A 21068-nucleotide genomic window follows, 5' to 3' on the forward strand; every position below is an offset into this window, starting at 1 on the left:
CCCAGGCGCCCCTTTTTTTTTTTTTTTTTTTTTTTTTTTTAATGTTTATTTTTTGTGAGGGAGAGAGAGCAAGCACACAGGGGAGGGGCAGAGAGAGGGGGAGACACAGAATCCAAAGCAGGCTCCAGGCTCTGAGCTGTCAGCACAGGGCCCGACATGGGGCTTGAACTCACCAACCGTGGGGTCGTGACCTAAGCTGAAGTCAGATGCTTAACTGACTGAGCCGTGACTGAGTACCGGAAATGCTGCCATTTCTACAGAGCCTTTGTAGAAAGAACCACTGTCTACAGGATCCGTGAGAGACACGGAGAGAGTGGGCCACAGTCCTACTTAACATACGCAAAATGCATCAGAGAAGTGGGTCAATCATTTAAACCTTCAGCTAAGATTTCATCTTCATTCAGGGTTGAAGGAAATAATTTTACTTTCATTTTTATATATTGAAAACTATAAGTATCGAATATTTTATATTTTTTTCTTTGTGTTTCTCCTAAGACTCTCTTAAAAAAAATCTTAAAAGACACTAGTTAATTACGTAGTTTGTAAGCAACTGATTTGATCCTGGGTTAATATGCCCTTACATTAAATCAGTCACTTTGGGGCTGGGACTTAACTCATTCAGAGTTCAAGCTTTCAATCTGATAAATAGTACCATGTTGAAACAAAAGAATAAACTGCATCTCCTAACATTTAAGGAACAAATTATATGTTGGTATATTTTATGCATGATCATTTTATAGAGCAGATATCATATGAGGTACTTAAGTAACTCAATAAACCTGACAAAATTTTGCATAAAATTATTATATTCAACAACCTAGACATGAAATGCTATTAGGAAAGCACAACTACTGAATCCTTTAAAAAAAACCTTCCAATGCAATAAAAGCAGTTTAAAGGGTGAAGGTGATGGTTACCAACACACGCATAACTGGATCCTGTAGAGAATCAACTGCTTAAGTGAAGACATATGTGTCAAACATAAAATTAACAAGCACAGAGGGAAGACAAAGCTAGTAATGAATGGTATAAAAATTTAAGAATCCACTTGGAAATACCTTTCATCAGTTCTAAATTACCTAATTCATACTCTCCCTTAGGGAAACGTTTGTTTTCTTATGAAGGATTAGTTCTGCAAGGTCACACTAAAGTTTGAAAATGGAGAGCACCTGTAGTGATGGTCTATACGGGACAGGGACACGTAGGTCATTCCTCAATATGTCTGATTCACTGACATCAGGAGGAAAACCACGCTGCTAATTTACGTGTGCGTCTAGGATTAAACATAATGAACATTTTTCTCAAGCAGACCACTGCCTTCCTCAAGTACCCTTATTTCAACTGAAATCAATTTATTGTTAACTACTTAGCAACCAGTGTTAGAGCTAACAGTATGCACACAGCAATACAGAAACAACAACAACCACCCCCACCACAACAACACCCCCCAGAAACCTGACTTCTTGTCAGGGGTAAAAAAACACCTATAGGTAGAAGGAGGAGATGATTATTTTCATGTGTGTAAAGTCATCGTGCATTGTGGCTGCTTTAAAAAGAGCATCTAACCGCAACTCTGATGGAAATTTCAGGTTTGTTCTTCATGTAAAAACTAAACAACACCTTTAAAATTAAATGATTTCTGTGTTCTGGGTTTTTGGAAACTGAAATAATGCAAACAAAAAAAGTCTGCTACCATGGCACATGTCTTTGAGGGTCATAACAAGGTTAACAAATGCCATAAAGATACTCCCAAAACAGCCCAACACGACATACACATGGTCCTTGCCTTACGTTTAGCAGCCTACACTCAACAAATCAGTGGCTACTGGACTCACTGCATATCTAAACTGATCAGGTTCTAGTGGAAATGTTAGACCTTAAGGTGCCACCACCCAGTGTATGGGGCAGCCCAGGAGGTCTGACTCATCCCTGAGGGCCAAGTGGAACCCTCGAGCTATAACTGAGTGTGACTGACTGATGAGCCCAGGCAGTCATTTCAGTCTGACATCTCCCAGCCCCACCCAAGAAAGTGAATTGATATGGAGAGCAAAACCAGCCCTCTGGGATGGCTGCAGGTCAGGGCTAGAAGGGAATAAACCCTTAATCCAGGCCAGTATCCAAAACTAAGGAGCTCATCTGCAGCAGACCCTGAGCAGGAATTGGGCTGCAAACCACTCCCGGAAGGTTTCTGACAGGAGGTATAGCGGTTATAGTTCAAGGTGCTAAAAATGGGGACATTAATTCCTCCCAAAGTAGCATGAGATCACTTACTGCATCTGAAGCAGGCCCAGCTGTAACTCACACGTTCACGATTTATGGGGAGGTGCCCTGAAGCTAATGACAAATTCTGGGGATTAAGAAAGGCATCCTGTTTTGAAAATATTACATCCAGGTGATATATATTTATATTTCTTTAAAAGCACCTATCTACTCTGTTATTAGCGTATTATAAAGTTTAGTACAGAACTATATGGTGTAGCATTACCTCTTTCATGTAAAATGTTTAAAAGGATAGACATTTGTGCAAGTATGAACACACGGTTTTACAGAAGCAATCATAGGAAGTGTTACTGATTACCAGAGAACAACTGAAATGGGGAATAAGGCAGGGGGGCGTGAGAAAGAAGAGAGAGGCTCTCACTTTTCCTTTTGTGTCCTTCTATTTTCTACAGCGATTACTTTAACACACTTATTTTTATATACATGGGTTATCTGAGCAATAAAATGAAGAATCATATTTTGTTTTCATAGTTTCACTTTTCTATATCAAAAATATCCCTTATAGGTGTTACATTGAATTTTAATTTTAAAAAAAGCAACAATCTCTATTTGGTCAAGTTAACACAAAAAAGTTAGTAGGATTCATTCAGGAAATATTTACTGGTCACTATTAGACACTGCATGAAGAGCAGTCAACAAAATAGATACAAAGGATCGCAGGATCATTGCCAAAATGTATACAAATCAGGTACTACCTTGAGATAAGGAACCAGAAGCTGAAAGAAGTAGCTTGCCAAGGCCAAACAGTCTGTAAGAGGTAAAGTGGTGAACATCAAGTACTACATCAAGGTATCAGCTTAATTTACCCCCTGTCTCCCCATTTTAATGATGGGCAAACTAAGGTTTACAAAATTCAAATGGCCTGCCCCAAATGATATCTATTAAGTGGCAGAATTAAATTAGGGAATAATGAATCCTCTGACATCGCAGGACAATAGTGAAGAAAACATGAAACATAATAACACATGAGGATATACTGAATCTACTAAGATCTAAACAAATATGCAAATGTGTGTGTCTGTAGCGTAGGTCTTATATCCATAGCCTAAAAGATATTAAAGAAAAAAACCCCTCCAAAAAAACCCTTATAAACTAGCTGTCTTTGCATATTTTTAATCTAATACAAAATAGATGCATATGATTATGAATGAAACTATTGTTGAAAACTTCTCTATATACAAGAAACATTTGCATATTTACATGTATTTACTTCTCTACTTTTCATTTAACAAAACTCCGGTTCCAGATTTTAAAACTCTATTAAGTACTGCTACATAAAGTTTTATTATCAAGACTGAAACACCTTGCTTTCTTTAGTCCTCAATTAAAATACTAATGATGGTCTACTTATCACACATAGACATTTAAAAATGAGACAGAAATCTTAGAAGTTGGTGGATAAAAAATGGACTTTCATATTTTTTTTAATAGAAGTGTAATATTTTTCTTGGTAGAAGTGAATTTGGTACAAATTAGGTGTATCCTGGAGTCTTTTTGGGAAGATTTGGTTATTGAAAAACTGATGAAACAGCAGCATCACATAACATAGCAGGATAGCATCCCAGGAGAATGTAGATATTAAACAAAATACAGATTCTGTTCATCCATTTAATCAAATATTAAAAGACTGATATAACTTTACAGAAATGTATTAAAACATGGAAGAGATCACTCTCATCCTAACCACGTTACCTAGAAATTACCACCTTTAACTGTTACCCATAATCGTATTACCTAGAGATAATCACCGTTAGTATTTGATGTATTTCCTTGTAGTCTTTTTTTCTATATTTACGCAGTGTTGAGATCACATTACACATTTAATCTTACATCCTTCATTCTAAACTAACAGGGTATCGTTACTGTTTTCCTAAAACATTAAAGTTATTTATAATTACAAGTTTTAATGACTATATAATATTCCCTTGTGCAGATATGCCACAATTAACTTATCCATTCTATTAAGGTTAGCACTTAAGGAGTTTCTAATATTTTTCAACTATAGATAATATCATAGTGAATACCAGGAGCATAGATCATTACTCCATCAAAATTACTAGTTTGCCTACTGGATTTACCACATATGGAGATAAAAATGGTATGTTCCATACTCTCGTCATGGTTACATGATTTTTTTCCACAGAAGTCTTGAAATGTCCATGAGATCCAATTATAATTAATTTCTTAACTAAAACCCTCTAAATGTTTCTTTTTTAATTTGTTAAAAATTTCAAAAATATAATAAAAAAGAATAGTGCAATGTGCCCATCAGTCAAGTTCAATGAATTTCAGTGAATAGGTATCTTTGTTTCATCTCTCTCCCTACCCATTTCTCCGACAATTATCTTTGTTAATATGAGAGATCAGAAATCATATCCAATTTGACTTGCTGTGACAGTTTTCACAACGCATTTCAAAAGTCATAAACATAAGAGTACATAAGAGGTCCTCATGTTCAGATTCTTCATAAGCCAATTTGAGTATTTATAAAATTATGTTTTTAGTGTTTTAATTAAAATATGCCCTTCGTGGAATTTTTTTTTTTTTTTACAAAATTCACTCTTAATATTTTAATTAACATTCAAAAACACTAAGGCGTATTTTCTGAAGGTGAGTACACTGAAGAAAGTACAATAGATCCCAAATCATTAACCCCTAGAAGTGAGTATTGCCGTAAAAGCTAAGAAATTCCCAAGTCTGGATTGTATTTTGTGTTTTGGAAGAGTTCCTTTGCTTATTTCTCCTCATTTTGAACAGGAAGCTAGACCATCCAGTAAGAAAAGTGGGCTGAGGGGCACCTGGGTGGCTCAGTTGGTTAAGCTTTGGAATTCAGCTCAGGTCACGATCTCAGTTTGTGGGTTCGAGCCCCGCATCGGGCTCTGTGCTGGCAGCTCGGAGCCTGGAGCCTGCTTCGGGTTCTGTGTCTCCCTCTCTCTCTCTGCCCCTTCCCAGCTCGTGCTCTCGCTCTCTCACTCTCATTCTCTCTCTCTCAAAAATAAATGAAGAAGCTTTAAAAAAAAAAAAAAAGTGTGCTGAAAGAATAAATGCAACCGATTTCCTGTCCCCCTTGCAAGGGTGCCGAGTTGGCACACAGTTACCTGTAATAACCAGGCATCACAATGTGGACACCAGCGCTCGGCTGGCAGATAGCTGCGGCGTTCTTATCATCCATTTTGCGCACGGTGTCTGTGAAAGGTCCCGTAGCATTGATAACGCATTTGGCTCTCACATCAAATTCCTGCCCTGTGAAAGAAAGCAGCATCAATCACACACCCCATTTGTTTCCCTGCTCACCGATGCTTTGGGTTATTAATTTACCTATAAACTTAACCTATGGCGAAGTACACTGTGCACCACATGAAGGGACACGAGCAGCCAGAGTTACTGAAAAGCCACACAAAGGGCTTGCATCCGAGTCGGTCTACCCAACACAAGTCCAAATCGAAGAAAGAACGTGCCACTTCGTCATCTCGGTTCTCAGTCTATTTTGCAAAGTGCCCGGCATCTGAGCGCCAAACGTGAAGAAAGCCGGGTGAGTAAATAATCCGCTTTCTCCCTAAAACTCAAATGTGTAAACAGTGCTGCCGTGAGACAACATAGGTCTCAGTGTTGGTTTTGTTCAAGGAAATGAGGTGATTGTGAAGCTCTGCCTACGTGGCCACAGAACCAGGACAAGAATGGAAAATCCAACCAAAGGTAAAGTGATTGACTCTAACGATGTATAAATGCACTGCCTGTGTCACTTACTTTGAAACTTGGCATGCTTATTTAATTTTATTAATAACATGTTTTTGTCCAGAAAGCGGAATACCTTCCTAGCTGTGGGAATTTTGTGGGCATTTATTATTATCATTATCATTATTGTTATTTAACCCAAAGGGGAAAAATTGCCAAGTACCACAAGGGAAAATTTTCATGTTAAACCAGTCATTGTTGACAATAAGGAATATAATTAATATGACTCTGAAATCTGGCTTAAATAAAAGAGAAGTGACAGAAAAATTATGATTCAGTCATTACATCGGCGAGGCAAGATGCTAAGAAAGACCTTCCCGCTAGGGCCTCGGCATACCTGTGAGCACGTCCTTACACCGTGCACCGCTCACTCGCTCTTTCCCCGTGTGGGGGTCTGTCTTCTTGAGCAAGCTCACAACCTCCATGTAATTGGCTGTGGCAGCCCCGTACCTGGCAGCAGTGAGGGCAATGGCAAGGTTCATCCGTGCATCGTTGTGTTGTCCTGCAGCAGGGGAAAGCATCAGAGGAGGGACAGGAGTCACCTCGAGCCACAGACTGGTGGAACAGAAGTGTGTCACAACAGATATGTCACATCTGTCCCTGTCACCCAGAATCTACATGATGGCTGGTCAGCTCTATAGGGCATGATTTAAAAATACATGGTCGTTCTCGGCCAGGCATTTACCTGCCATTTCACCAAGTGCACTTTTGTATACCGCCGAAAGGGCAAAAAATACCCCTTTCGTACGGAGCTCACATCAATTAGCTGAAAGTTAAGAAGTAAGTAATTATTCTCGCAGCTCGGGAACATATGTACATGTCAGACTTTTCCTAATACAGACAACCCGTATGCATGAAAGTGAAGCAATTCAAAACCTCAGAATATTTGACACCCCAACTGGTGTTGATTAACAATTTTTATGAGTATGTGCTCTATCTAATATTCAAAATCAAGAGCTTAATCCCCCATAGAGCATCTCTATGCATTCTATAAAAGGATTTTTCTTGGTTTGACTCTTGATCAGAGCTCCTTAAAATGTAACATTTTTTTTTTAATCACACATAAAAGGTAAGAAATTAAGCAGGGCAAAATTTAATTACAGAACAATTCCTACCTGTATTGTTAAAGATTTATTGCTGAAAAATCCTAGTTAAAGAAAACTAAGAGGGAGGTGAAGGGGGGTGGGTGGGGGAAGATGATTAATCACTTTAAAATACTGGCATCACTAGAGACGTTTTCTATTTATTATTGCCAGTGGAGTTCACGCTGACCAGGAAGAATTACTCTACATTGCAGGGGCCAGGTTCTCTGTGCCCTGAATAATTAATTACTCAGGGCTAGATGTATTGAATCAGGGTTCAAATTCCCACACACTGGGATCAGTTCTATCAAGATAATACTGATAAAGGGATGAATTTGTAATGGATATTGTTGTTGATTTATGTTGCCAGCATACCAAACATTTAGTATAAATGGTTTATGTAAAGTTTCTTCCTTGTGATTCCGCCTGTGCAGGGCCAGAAGCCCTGCACAGGTAATCTGTTCCAGCTAAAAGGGCAAAGTTATAAAGAGAGAATCAATGACTAAAGATTCTGCCACCCCTCCCCACAAACATCTTATTCTAAAACTGCTGAACTAATACAATCAGCCAAGAGCCTTTCCCTCTCCATTAAGTCCTCTATCAGTAGAGAACATACATTAAACTTCAACATGCAGAATAAGGGGCTATTTCATCCCAAAATTAATAGAATGAAAGTAGAGGAAGAAAGGAAAACAACAGCGGCGGTAGCTGAATTCAGTGGGAAGAAAGACTGGTAGCATTTGTATCAATTTCAACTCAGTTTGACTCTAAAGTTGCTATTAAAATAGCAGACACATTTAAAGTTAAGTCTAAGAAACCAACTTCTATTAATGTAGGGCTCATTTAAAATTGGAATATGTTCCACCAAGTTAAATGCATGCAAACAGACCAAAGACACTGAGAATTCCATTATAGATCTTATCTCTAAATTAAAGAGAGTACCCATCCTATCCAATCCTTCTGGGAGATTTATGTACCTAACAATGAAACACCCTATGGGCAGTACAAGAAATCCAAGCCATGTTTATAAGGTAGCAAGCCTCACACCCCACCAGGTGTGCCTTGATTTACACACTGGACAAGTCTCTGGAAAGCCATGTGTATATTAACTCTCTTAAATCCTACACAGAAGTCACTATTGAAAGGGACCAGGCAGAAAACCCATTTGTTAACTGACAGATTACTTCATAAAGCAGTGTATCTATTACACAATCATCCAGTAACAAAACTCTAAGCTTTGAACACACAAAATCTCTCTTTTAATACCTTATCAAAATATAAAGTCTCACTGGAACAGCATTGGTATACTTGATCAAGCTCTGTTGCTTCTATACTAAGAAATGCCTCAATTAATTTCCAAATCCTGAGACTTTTAAGGTAAACAAGATCGTCCGTTCAAAGTGTGAGGAGGAAAGAAGCTTCTTTGGTCCTTATCTCCCATGCCCACCCACCCTGCTACCCAGGAGCCCCTGCCTTGACTCAAATCAGCATGGCACTTATGAAGGACGGCCCTTCCTGGGATGATCCTCACCTGCCATAATTCTTCCACTCCCATTATACTTACTACTTAGGATTGTTACATTTTTGCAACTCCCTCAACATTCATGCCACTTAACACCTTCTTGCGTTTGTCCACGCTAATTCTTCTGGCTGAAATTCTATTCTGGAAGCTCTGGAAAACTCCTCTTCATCCCTTGTGACCTGGTTCAAATATCCCCTTGAAGTCTCACCATATCTGAGTCCCTCCAAGGCAAAGTTGTTCATCCCTTATTCTGAGTCAATATCACATCTTGTATATACATTTTTAGTAGCCCTTATGATATTATGTTCAGCCATGTATCCATCAACTTAAAGAAATAATAAGCTTTGATTATGAGTCAGGGACTGACATAAATGCAGAGAACATACTGGTGAAGAGACACAGGGTGGTCACTCTTCTCCCAGAGCTCACCTCCCACTGTAGTCACCAGACAATTTCCCACCTCTTCATCCCACTCACGGCAAGGCAGAAAGCCTTTCTCATTCATTTTTTTTTCCTTTTTTTTCCCCTCGTTAGTGCCAAGCACAGAACAGGTATCCAGTATGTATTAAGTTTAGCCAAATTCCATTCTGTGAGTTAAATAAACAGGTTAATTTATAGCCTTAGATTTGCAGTCTCATAGATTTATATAGTCTTTAAAAATAAAGAATATTATATATATATATATATATATATATATATATATATATATATAAATATTCTTTAGAGAGTTATAGTTGTGTATCTAATAATGGATTGTTTTTGTCTCGTGTTAAAGAAACTTCAGACATCAATAAGTTGGTGGCAAGAAATTTGAGAGAAGCAGATAAACCTCAGAAATGTGGAAAATCTGAACTTCAACCCAAACTAGTCCTTATATTTAAGTTGAATAAGTGTGACAGGAGGAGAAATGGTGATGAATGATTCCCTTAAGACTGACCCCACATATTTCCCCTGGCTCTGCAGGGGAGTGCAAACACAGCTACTGTAAGTTCTTAAAAACCGAGGAGTCAGCAGTTGGACTTTCCTCCGGGCCCCAGGAGCTCACATCTCCACCCAGAAGTTCCCTTCTCTGCGGACATTCAGTTAATTCATGTACCTCCTTGGATTCCTGGTAGCTCTCCTCCCCAACACACATTCAATTCACCCTTTATCCTGAGATACCCAGATGCTCTCAGTGTATGCTTCCTGGAAGAAATGGTAAATTTCCACTATTCTTAACTAAATTCCCCCTCCAACCCCCTTTGCTGACATTTTGAAAGGTATCTATATGCCTCCTGTAATTTTGTGTCTGGAGACAACGTTTTTGACAACACTGCATGTCACTGGAATGTGATACAATCATCTCAACTCCCCCACCCCATTGATCTGCTTATTAAGCTTGGATTTTCCAATCCGCTTCCTGAGAGCCAGGCAACATGATACTACTCACGGATCAGTGAATAGCTTTACATTGGCACTGACGCAAGGGCCCAGACGGGGACTGTGAAAATCTGTTTCCTACTCTATTCTCCTTTTGCGCTTGAAATCTCACATATGTGCACATACTGAACTTACAACTCGTGTGAGAGGAAGCTCCTAAGAGGTGGAAGGTGTAACTTTTCCCTTGTTTAGAAAAACACAATATTAAATCAACCTACCCAAAAGAATGAAGGTCAGTGGCGGTAGAGAATGATTTTGCCTTAATTCTCCATGGCCCTGCGTACAGGATAGTGAGAGGTATTTTACGTGAAAAGTGTTTTAGAATGTGATCGTGGAAAAGATAGGCCTCAAACGTAAATATTTTGGAGACTAGCAGCATCGCTGTCCTCAGAGGGTTTCAGAGTTTAGCAACTAAGTGAACATGCAAAATAGCTGGAAAAAAAAAAAAAAAAAAGATATAATCCCTGAATGTGTAAAGGATGTGAAGAATGAGTAAACACACAAAAACCCTAGGTAACAAATTTCCTGGCATTTTCCTGGTTGTGCAGATCTAAAATTCTATGATGTCCTGAAATTCTACATATAATCTTCTTTTAATACAGCGTCTGTTTAAAATGGCCATTTACAGTGCACAGACCTAACTATGGACCCAGAAATCTGTATAGAAAGTCTAGCCTTTAGGGAAAAAAAAAAAAAAAAAAAAAAGCTCTTGATTAAAATAACACCTGTCCATGACTTCAACATCAATAAAACCTGCCACTGTTGAAATGTTGAGAATATTTCCTTCCATCTCCCTATGCCTGATCTGGGTCTTGGGCAATCATATGACTACTTCTGGCAGGGGGAGAAAGGATGCTTGAAAGAAAGAACACTTCCTTAAAGCTCAAATCCCATTCCTAACAAAATCCACAGGGCCTGATTCATTCTCTCAGACTGACGGTGTCACAATGACCTCTTGGGCACCTTCTCCTTAGCAGTCTGCCAAAGACAATTCAAAGGCTAACCTACTAAACTTGAGCTGATTTAATATAATGATTATACTTAAAATTTCCCTTTCTGATGGGAAGAGTGCAGGTAGAAGCAGAGTAGAAAAGGGATGTGTGTGTGTGTGTGTGTGTGTGTGTGCGCGCGCGCGCGCGTGCACATGTGGGTGTGTGTGTGTGAGGGGATTACAAAATCTGGCTTAAGTTCATAGGATGAATAAAACTGAAAAGGAAAACTCAACATGAGAACATACTTCTGACAGTCTATTGTGGCAACAATGCAATTTCCAAAAGTACATTATTTATAAAGGTGATTATTTGTGTGGAGCATGGCAGGGATCAGGGAGGCTCATGAAGCAGCTAAGGGAGGATGCACCTTACCACATATGGTGGAGAATGGCTCTGGACTTGTAAGGACAGGGTCATATGTTTAGGGGGACTCCTCAGGGCTTCAGGGTCCTAGACAAGGAGAGGAACTGGGTAGCACTTCTGAAATTATACAGTGCATGTAATGGTTAGTCCTCAATAGCTAACTACCCCTTTCAAGATTTCACTTCAACCTACTCCTCATTTCTGGCCTCTCTCACTTTGGCCCAGCATGTCGAAAAGGAGAAAGGGCATGAATGAAGACCAAACGGCAGGTACTTTATAAAGGAAATCAGAAAAATAAAACTGGAAATTAAATTCTTCCATTAGTTCTACAATTACAGTAAAATCTTGATTCGAATGACTTTTGTGGGCTATGCTATATTGCAAAAAATTCCTCATACCTCCCTGTAACCCTTTGCTATGAATCTTCAGTGTCCTCTCCCACTCTAACCCTGGACTCAGCCACGTGAAATTGTTTGGGTCAATGGGATACTAATCGATGTGATTTTAAAAAGGAGGCTCTACAAAGCCAAAAGACACACCCAGGCTAGGCTGCTGGTACCAGGAGGGCGATGAGAGGCATGTGGCAAGTTGCCCCCAGTCATCTCGGCCAAGGCCAATCTGCATCGGTTGGCAGTCAACACCTCTAGACACTAGTGCAAATTCTGGGGAAACCAGAAGAATCCCTGAGCCAACCCCAGACAAGATCAGAAGAACCACCTAGAGGACCACCCCAGTGCATGAACAATAAATCCTAACTGTTTTCATACTCTTGGGGGTTTATGGTTGTTTGTTATGTGGAATTGTGGCGATAGATAATTTACACAGGCAGTGTAGCCAATTTTCTAATAAAATTAATCCTGATTAAAAATAGGTTCTATCTTCAAAACTGCCTTCTAAGATGGTGATTTTTGAACACAACTCATTTTCCCATAGAAATGGTATAAAATAAATGGGAGTAAGATGATTAGGCTGTGCCAGAGAGCTAGTTAGATCAAGAGGTACCTGAATAAGGGAATTAATGGTTCCAAGAGCCTCAAAGCCCATGACCTCCTCACACGGACTCTAAATCTCTGGGCTGACTCTAGTACCATTTTGAAACGCCTCTGCTGTTCTTTTTGCTTACGTTGTCCCTACTCCATGAGACATCCTATCCTACCTGGTAGCCTATTCAACTTTCATCTTTTCTTCATGAAACCTGCCCTGACTCCTCTCAGGCCCAATAGCCTTTTCTACTCTCTGCTTCCGTCACACTTTGAACCTACACTTTTTACAGCACAAACTATTTTCTAAATATTTGCATTCAACGCTCAGTCACTTATTGAGCAAATATGTACTAATGCTTTTAATGTGTCAGAAACTGTGCTAGAAATCAGGTCTCCAACAGACCCCTAAAGAGGCACCGTTTCAGGTCTAGAGAGCCTTGGTTCTAATAACATGTTCCTAAAAGAACAGAGTGCACCTTATTCCATTTTGCTTTCCTAGTACCTACCACAGCATTTGCTGCCTGGTAGATATTCAAAAATGCGCTGAGTGAATAAATGAGTAAATGTACATGATTATAGAAATCACAGGTCAGAGACTGCTCAAATAAGGGAAATGTGCTCAAGACTAAGAGATTCTAGGAACAGCTGCTGACCACTCAACTCTACCCTCCATAGCTGTGGTCTCCACTAAACCAAGGAACTACTGTCTCTCTACCTAGCTGCCCAGCAGACAGTAGAAACAGGATGTCTTCTATCGCAAGATCTCTGGTGAAAACACAAGCAGAAGGAGAAGGCCAGTGGTAAAGTTAAAGCAAGCGAGGGTTTGATGTATGATTAGGACAGCAGGAGGCAGATCCCTTTAACAACTACTGAGTACATATTGTGAGCCAGACACGATGCTAGGCTTAGGGGTCCACTGAGTAGGGAGAATAAGATTACCCTAGTCTTTTGCATTATGGAACCACGCTCTAATGGGAAGACGGATGAAATCAACTAAAATCAGCTGATAAGACAATTAGAAATCACAACAATGGCAATGGAGGGAAAAATCTGGGGCAGGGAGAGCAAATCCTTGGTGCAGGAGTTATATTTTAGGCAGGGCAGTCAGGAGAGGCAGCCCAGATTAACAAGAAATAGAGAACATGCAGACAAGGCAATTAAGCCCTAACAGCAAGACCACCAACTATAAACTTTAATCACTGCTAATTTGCAATTATATCCAAAGCTTATATGAAGCATAAACTATCAGAAATGCGACGTGGCATTAGCACAACCCCGTTTCATTAAATAGGGCCTGTAAAGTAACTTTTTTTCTCATGCGTACTTCAAAGTATTCATCTGTATTTTACACATACTTATCAGGAATTAAGTGTTAAAATCATCTTGGTTTGATGTATACTTCTGCAGAAAATGTCTTCTAGTATAGCCCGGAAAAACTCAAAATAAAAGCATCATATTCAAAGTTTATGAATTGGAGTAATTTGCTGTCACTTATCCATACTACCGTTCTCCGGAAGGGACACCTGTTAGCACGGAGCATGTAATCATTTTTATTATTAAATACAAAGGTACAATTAAATACAGGCACAGGATGTGACCTGCATCATAATTCTACCCAGCCTTTCTCTTCACAATATCCTTTTCATTATTGTGGGCCTTTTGTTCCTTCCTGTTTCTTTTGTCTCACCCTAAGTTCTTGAACAAGCTATTTACAATCTGAATAATTAGCAATCAGCGTGGATCTGTGGTCTTTGGCCTCCTGTAAACGAAACATTGTGAAGTGCCTTAACGTGACATATTGAAGTACGTAAAGTTTCTATACCCTCAGGACTTTCCTTTCTTGAAAAAAGTTTTAAAGGAACCTAATGAAGAGTAAGTTTTCTACTTTTCAGACACTTGGGAATCTAGCTAGAGTTGAACAAAAATATAACCACATGTAACTGCAAACGGAATGCTCTGGGTGTGCATTATCCATATATGTGCAAAAATGCGCTATACATCAATTTACAGTGAAGACCCCTCCCCTTGGGTGCCTCCCCAGGGCAATTAATTCTCTCTCTAGGACAAGCCAAAAACAGGCTTTTGTACTTTGAAGGGAGAAAAAGAGAAAAGTAATGAGACAAAAATTAATTGAAATGAAGTTGTAAAGTCAGTCAGCCAGACACACTATAGAGAGGCTTTTATAGACCTTACAATATGTGGCCTAAAACCAGAGGTAATCTTCCTCGGTTGTTTGTGAAATGCACTAAAGCCACTGATTCACTATCTTAGCATATCTAGCTTTGACGGTGAGGGCCTTCATTTCCTGAGCCCTATGGTCTGGGAGGAGTGGCATCTTAACCCAAAATAACTGTCCTGAGGATGCTTGAGATTTATTTCTCTTACCAATGTTTCACAAACACCTACTATGTGCCAGGCATGGAGCTCAGGATCACTGTGGGGAGCAGAAATTAAAACAGATTGGTCCGGCCGCTCCAGGGTTCTGCGATACAAGAGCAAATTTTCAGTCTAACTTGGAAAAGTCACAAGTTCCAAAAAGGCTCTTCAATACTTAACCATATTTCCTTTCTCTTTCCTCTGCCGTTTTCCTAAGATATCACCAAGAATAGCACCCCAGACACATCTTCTTGTCTCTCCTATGTTCTAAGAAGATTGCAAGGTGTATTTCATAGGAACGTGTGCTTGTGGTCAAGTCCATTCCCTACCAATGCTGAGACCTGACGCTAGTTGCTTCATCTAAGGTTCTATTCGGTCATCTACACAAGGGGAATGACAATGGGGTTGACATGGGGTTAATGTGAGGAATAAGTAAGATAACTAATGTATGTTACAACATAATGGCTCTCAACAAATATTAACTATTATTAAAAGGTAAAAAAAAAAATTTTTTTCCTGGAAAGTCAAGATGGCTTTACACCTTAATTGGAAGATATGGCTACAACCTAAAATACTTTAAAAATAAAAACAAAAATGCTGTGTTTACTTTCTAGTTCAAAATGGTTTACCGCTCATTGTGACAAACTTTTTTTGAAATGTGTAACAACTGATCTCTAATCTCTGCACTTCGTGAATACGGTTTGCTCTTTTTCTCTCTCATCACTTTTTACCACTGAGGAACAACTATTCTTTTTCGTATGCCACAGTGGATAGAAAGACAGGGAAATGGTTTTCAATCCAGTGGAAAACAGCATTGACAGGATAAGCATTTCAAAATATCAGAATAACCAAATCTTAATGCAGCTGACTTCATTTTCTCTTAAAAGTAGGGAGTCTCTGCCAGTTTTTATAAAGGAGATCAACACTTGCTACAAATTGGGAAAAATCAAAAGAACCAAGTTCTAATTCCTCCAGCAGCCGCTAACCGGGCGTATTCCTATTACAGCTAATGGTCTGGATATTGTTTGCTTTTGCTTCCCAGCAACTAACTCCCTTCTCTCCACCATGTAAGTTTCACAGAGGGGCTCAAGGCTCCACCTCCCACGGGAGAGAAAGAAGGTCCGCTGAGACTCAGGCTTCCGACCTGGCTCCAATCAGAGGCTCTCGACACAGACTTCAACCTAGAGCTAGTGACCCAGAGCATGGGACCATGAGAAATCCAACATGAAGGGGGAGGCAAACAGCAGCAGCATCACCCCTTTCTAGGGGGTGGCAGTGGCAGAGACGCCTGCAGCGATGGCAGAACAAGATGTGACACACAATAATCAGCACTAAAAGTCTTCGGTGGACCAGTGCAGGCACAGGATGGCATCTGTGGCGTTGGTTGCCACAAATAATTTTGGGTCCCTCATTTTTCAGGCTATGTCTTCAGCCTTCCCAGCATTTCTGCCTCTTGCTCAAGGCCTGTGCCTAAAACTCGAGGCAAGTCCCAACCCCTGCCTCAGTTTCCTCATCGCTTGAGCCACAGAATGGAACTTTGAGATCTCTCAGGTTCCTGCCAGCTCTACCAATTTTCTACATAGCGCTCATAAAACTTCAAAGACACGAACTGGAAACTTGAGAATCTAATTCTGTAACAAAGCAGAAGCCCTTTAATGGGAAACGGGACAGGCAAAAGTGAGTGAAAGAATGCTTTCACTTACACGAAGCCACCTTTCAGTGCCCGTCTCCTCATTTGTGTGTGAGTTTATGCACACAACTTTTTACAAACCAGCTGGAATGGTTCAACCGGCCCCAGGGGCCATTCTGAGTGTGAGCTACATAATAAATACATGCAACCGTGTGCTGAGGGCCGGCTGGGGAATTCTAACTGGAAGCAGCCTTTTGAGAACCTTTATCTGTTGCATGGCGAGTCCTGTATCTTATCAGATTTCTCTCTCTAATCACAGGAAGATTCCACACCTTATCAAATTGTTATCAAATCAGTCTGACCAGACCCCAATGTACTGATTGAAGAGAATGCGTACTGTCACATTAACATGAAAAGCAGGCTAATTCTAGGCGCTCGGGGAGAACCCGGGGGCTGGAGACTCAGAATACCTGCGTTCAGGACCCACATGCCACAGACTGACTTGATTCTGGGCCTGGTCCTTCTGCCCCTCAGAGTCTGTTTCTTCATCTGCAAAATAAAGTTAACACCAAGCTCTGTGCCGACCTTCTAGAGTAACTGCAATGATCCGATTAATCCATAATCGGAAGCATTTGTCAACTGGGAAGCCTTCTAAGAATGAAGCTATTACTGTTAAAAAACATTCCCTTCTACTAAATTTACCTTCCCTTCCCTTTTGTTTGAGATAGTCTTTTATTTGTTATCCAAATCATAAATATTCCTCAGTTATCAGAATATCTCTTAGTAACCCACATTCAGTGTTTACTGAGAAACTTTATTTGGGGCTTGAAACTCTAAAAGAGGAAGACAAGTAAGAATTGAACTCTTTTTAACTATAAAAACAAAACCTCAGACTCATTTGACAAATAGATCTAACAGGCATTGTTTCAAATTGTAGTAAGAATATCCAACAGCTTCTACTTGAACTTGATATTTACTAAGCAAAATTCTGATCTTAGTTTGGTTATTCAAGTAAGTTTGCCCTACTGGATTTTTTTTTTTTTTTTCCAACAGTAATTATGACTCATCTGATCTACAAGGGGTATTTGGTTTCCCATAAGAATCAATAAATGAAGAGCAGGGACTTAGTTCTATCCACCCCAACTATCACCACCACCAATTTACCTGCAACAAGGACAATTGGTATGTTGGAAGGTGTTAACCTATCTGTTGTCTAAAATAATCCATTTATAATTCAATAGCCTGTGAGTTTGGCTAGTAATCATCAACTTAGCAGAGCCTGACCACCCTGAGAGAAATGAAAATAATAGATACTCTCAACCTTTACAATCACGATCATATGCTGAGGCAGAAGACTGAGGTGTAAAGGCTGTGAGAATGAGCTTGACATAGCCCTTGCTTTGCTGCCACTTAACTACCTCTTAACAGCTAGTAGAATACATAGATGAAAAGACAAAGTTTATGCACAATGCAGTTATCAATGAAATGATGTCAATATTGCAAACACAATCATCAAATACTATGCCAGATGCTCTAGCCATATTTTTAAAGCCAACAGATTTGTTCTTCTGTAAAGTTAAACACGGAGGAGAAAAAATAAACTAGCCATAGTAAGAAAAAAGATATTCTACTTTGAGAAAATAGCTTGAGTTGTAAATTGCCAATGACTCAGTATGACTACCCATACTTTTAAAAAGGCTAGAAAAAGAACTTAGACTGGGGCGCCTGAGTGGCTCAGTCGGTCGAGCGTCTGACTTTGGTCCAGGTCATGATCTCGCGGTCCATAGGTTCGAGCCCCGCATCGGGCTCTGTGCTGACAGCTCGGAGCCCGGAGCCTGTTTCAGATTCTGTGTCTCCCTCTCTCTCTGACCCTCCCCTGTTCATGCTCTTTCTCTCTCTGTCTCAAAAAATAAATAAACAGGGGCGCCTGGGTGGCGCAGTCGGTTAAGCGTCCGACTTCAGCCAGGTCATGATCTCGCGGTCCGTGAGTTCGAGCCCCGCGTCAGGCTCTGGGCTGATGGCTCGGAGCCTGGAGCCTGTTTCCGATTCTGTGTCTCCCTCTCTCTCTGCCCCTCCCCCGTTCATGCTCTGTCTCTCTCTGTCCCAAAAATAAATAAAAAACGTTGAAAAATAAAAAAAAAATAAAAATAAATAAATAAATAAACATTAAACAAAAAAAAATTAAAAAAAAAAAAGAAAAATAACTTAGATAACTGCATTCTATTACCTCATTTGAAAATGCACATTTCAGGGGCACCTGGATGGCTCAGTGGGTTAAGCGTCCGACTGCAGCTCAGGTCACGATCTCACAGTTCGTGAGTTTAAAGCCCAGCGTCGGGCTCTGTGCTGACAGTTCAGAGCCTGGAACCTGCTTCAGATTCTGTGTCTCCCTCTCTCTCTGTCCCTCCTCCACTCACACTCGGTCTCTCTTTCTCTCTCTCTTTCTTTAGAATAAATAAGCATTAAAAAAGTTAAAAAAAAAAAAAAAGAAAATGCACATTTCTGAGTTTAAAAAAAATCCCTTTACACACACACACACACACACACACACACACACACACATTTTATTTCATTATTCTGTCCTTTAATGATACTTCAACTTCTAGCTGGCCAAACTACATCTCATATAAAACTTGAACATGGATATACTGGAGGATACTGAAAATTGTCTTTGATCAGGTTGGCTGTAATAACGGCTTTTTGGTTTTTTTAAATAAAAGTTTAAAAAAAAAGAAGAATGCCCTTATAAGTTAACTATACTTTAAAATGTTCTAAGTTGGGGATGGTGCACTTTTTATGTAAAGGCTGTATGATCTCTATTGATGTACTCAACTCTGTTGTGGACATTACCTAAACAAATGAACATGCTAAAATGTAAATTTTATACAATTTTGTGCCACATAATTTAACCATTATAAATGTAAAAATCATTCTCAGCCCACAAAATAAGAGGCAGGCAGGGATTTGACCTCTGCTCTAGAGGGAAAAAATACGAGAGAGAGAGAGAGAGAGAGAGAGAGAGAGAGAAGGGGAAAGGAAAAAAAATAGGTTAAGATTACCCATGAGTTGACAATTGTTCTAGGTGGAGACAGTACGTTTAAGTCCAAAATTCTCTTCTCCTTTTGTATACCTTTGCACATTTTGAGAATAAAAAGTTAAAATTTTGTAACTCAATGAGTATCCTTTCACAATGTATACATATATCAAATCATCACATTGTACACTTTAAATACCTTGTAATTTTCTTACTTATACCTCAATAAAGCTGGAAAAAATGTAAATTTTTAAAAGAGGAAGAGAAAGAAAGGATAGAAGGAAGGGAGTGAGGGAAGTTGGTTTATTTTTGCTGCCAGCACCACCATTATGCTGAGCTAGTCTCCCAATAACAAATGTATGGTTCATTTGGTTCAGGTGAAGTTTCCTTTACCCTGTCATGTGTTGTCCACATTTTCACACCAAGTTGTTCAGAAAGTCCCCTTCAAGGGGGAAAAAAATGACTACAGAGCTAATCAATGCCTCCCTGTACTTGAGAAGACATTTCTAATATTCTAGAGAGTTTTATTCAAATCTGCACTCAATAAATATGTAAGAAAATTAAAAAATGAATGATTCAAAAATAGGTTACAGGCTCACTTTTGACAAACTATTACATAATTTAATATTAAATAGTACCATTAAAACAGTTGTTTCACCATAAAAGACCTCAACGAATGTCAAAAAATCTTCTCCTTGTCTCTGAAATGCTACAGAATGGTAAGAAACAGCAAGGTTCAAGTGGAAAAAACAAACAAACAAAAAACCCCAATAAAACCAACCAACAAAAACTACCCACACCCTCACACTTCTAGTCATCTCGTATAATATAAAAATAGTAATGATAAATTTAGATATCATACAATGGCACGTCACATTGAAAAAATATATTTTTAGCTTTACTTACAACTTTTAAATACAGGCTGGGATATATCAAGACTATTACTAATGTTTTCCCTTTTATTTTATAATGAAAAAATAGTCAAATACCATACTTCAGGGAGTTGGGTTTCTTGCCCATATTCCCAGCAATTCTCAAAGTCTTCCTGGAAATGCTAGTCAGTGGCAATTGTCAAAGACAGATCCTGGCTCAGACTTAAGCAGCCCCTGAGTCAATCCTGAGTCAGTCTTGATCATACTTGGCAATATAGGAGTCTCATCCCTCCAGCATTAGAATCTGCCTGCAAACTGTTACCGACCTTCAGGGAACCCCTAGACAAGGAATCCCTGGTGCTTACCAGGCTATAGTGTCCCCTGCCAGGCATAGCAAGCATAAGAAGTCTGCACAATATCTGCTTTGCACCCCTAGGTTCCTACCTGGACTAGAACTCTGCTCTCATCTCAAACTTACGTGGCCAGAGCTCTGATGTTCTGCCTAGCTCTTCCCTCAAGAACTGGCCTCTGTCTCTCCATTTCAGGAGGATGCTTAGTGTCTGCCATAGACCACCACCCCCCCCCCCAAAACACACAAACACACACATGCTGTGCTTTCTCCTAAAGAATCCCCAAGATGCTGTTATGCACTTGACTCCACAGGTCATCACTTCACTGAGAACACTGCTTCCCTGCTCAGTCCGCCTCCTCCACTGATAAGAAGGACTGAGATGAGGAGTACTAAGACAGCAGACAGTCACTCCCTTTTGGAAGACTGCT

The 21068-nt window shown here is 39.7% G+C and overlaps 1 protein-coding gene across 4 annotated transcripts in view; it reads right to left on the reverse strand.

Moving 5' to 3' along the window:
- The window catches only part of GPD2 (glycerol-3-phosphate dehydrogenase 2), a 232884-nt gene that overhangs the window by 31432 nt on the left and 180384 nt on the right, over positions 1-21068 (reverse strand). For all 4 annotated transcript variants that reach the window (XM_049615622.1, XM_049615624.1, XM_049615623.1 and 1 more), the window contains 2 exons: positions 6353-6517; positions 5379-5523 (listed from right to left, as the gene is read on the reverse strand). In XM_049615622.1, coding sequence (XP_049471579.1) covers positions 5379-5523; positions 6353-6517 — 310 coding nt within the window. The remainder of the gene's footprint in view (positions 1-5378; positions 5524-6352; positions 6518-21068) is intronic.

This window comes from Panthera uncia (assembly GCF_023721935.1).
Source record: "Panthera uncia isolate 11264 chromosome C1 unlocalized genomic scaffold, Puncia_PCG_1.0 HiC_scaffold_3, whole genome shotgun sequence".
Taxonomy (NCBI): domain Eukaryota; kingdom Metazoa; phylum Chordata; class Mammalia; order Carnivora; family Felidae; genus Panthera; species Panthera uncia.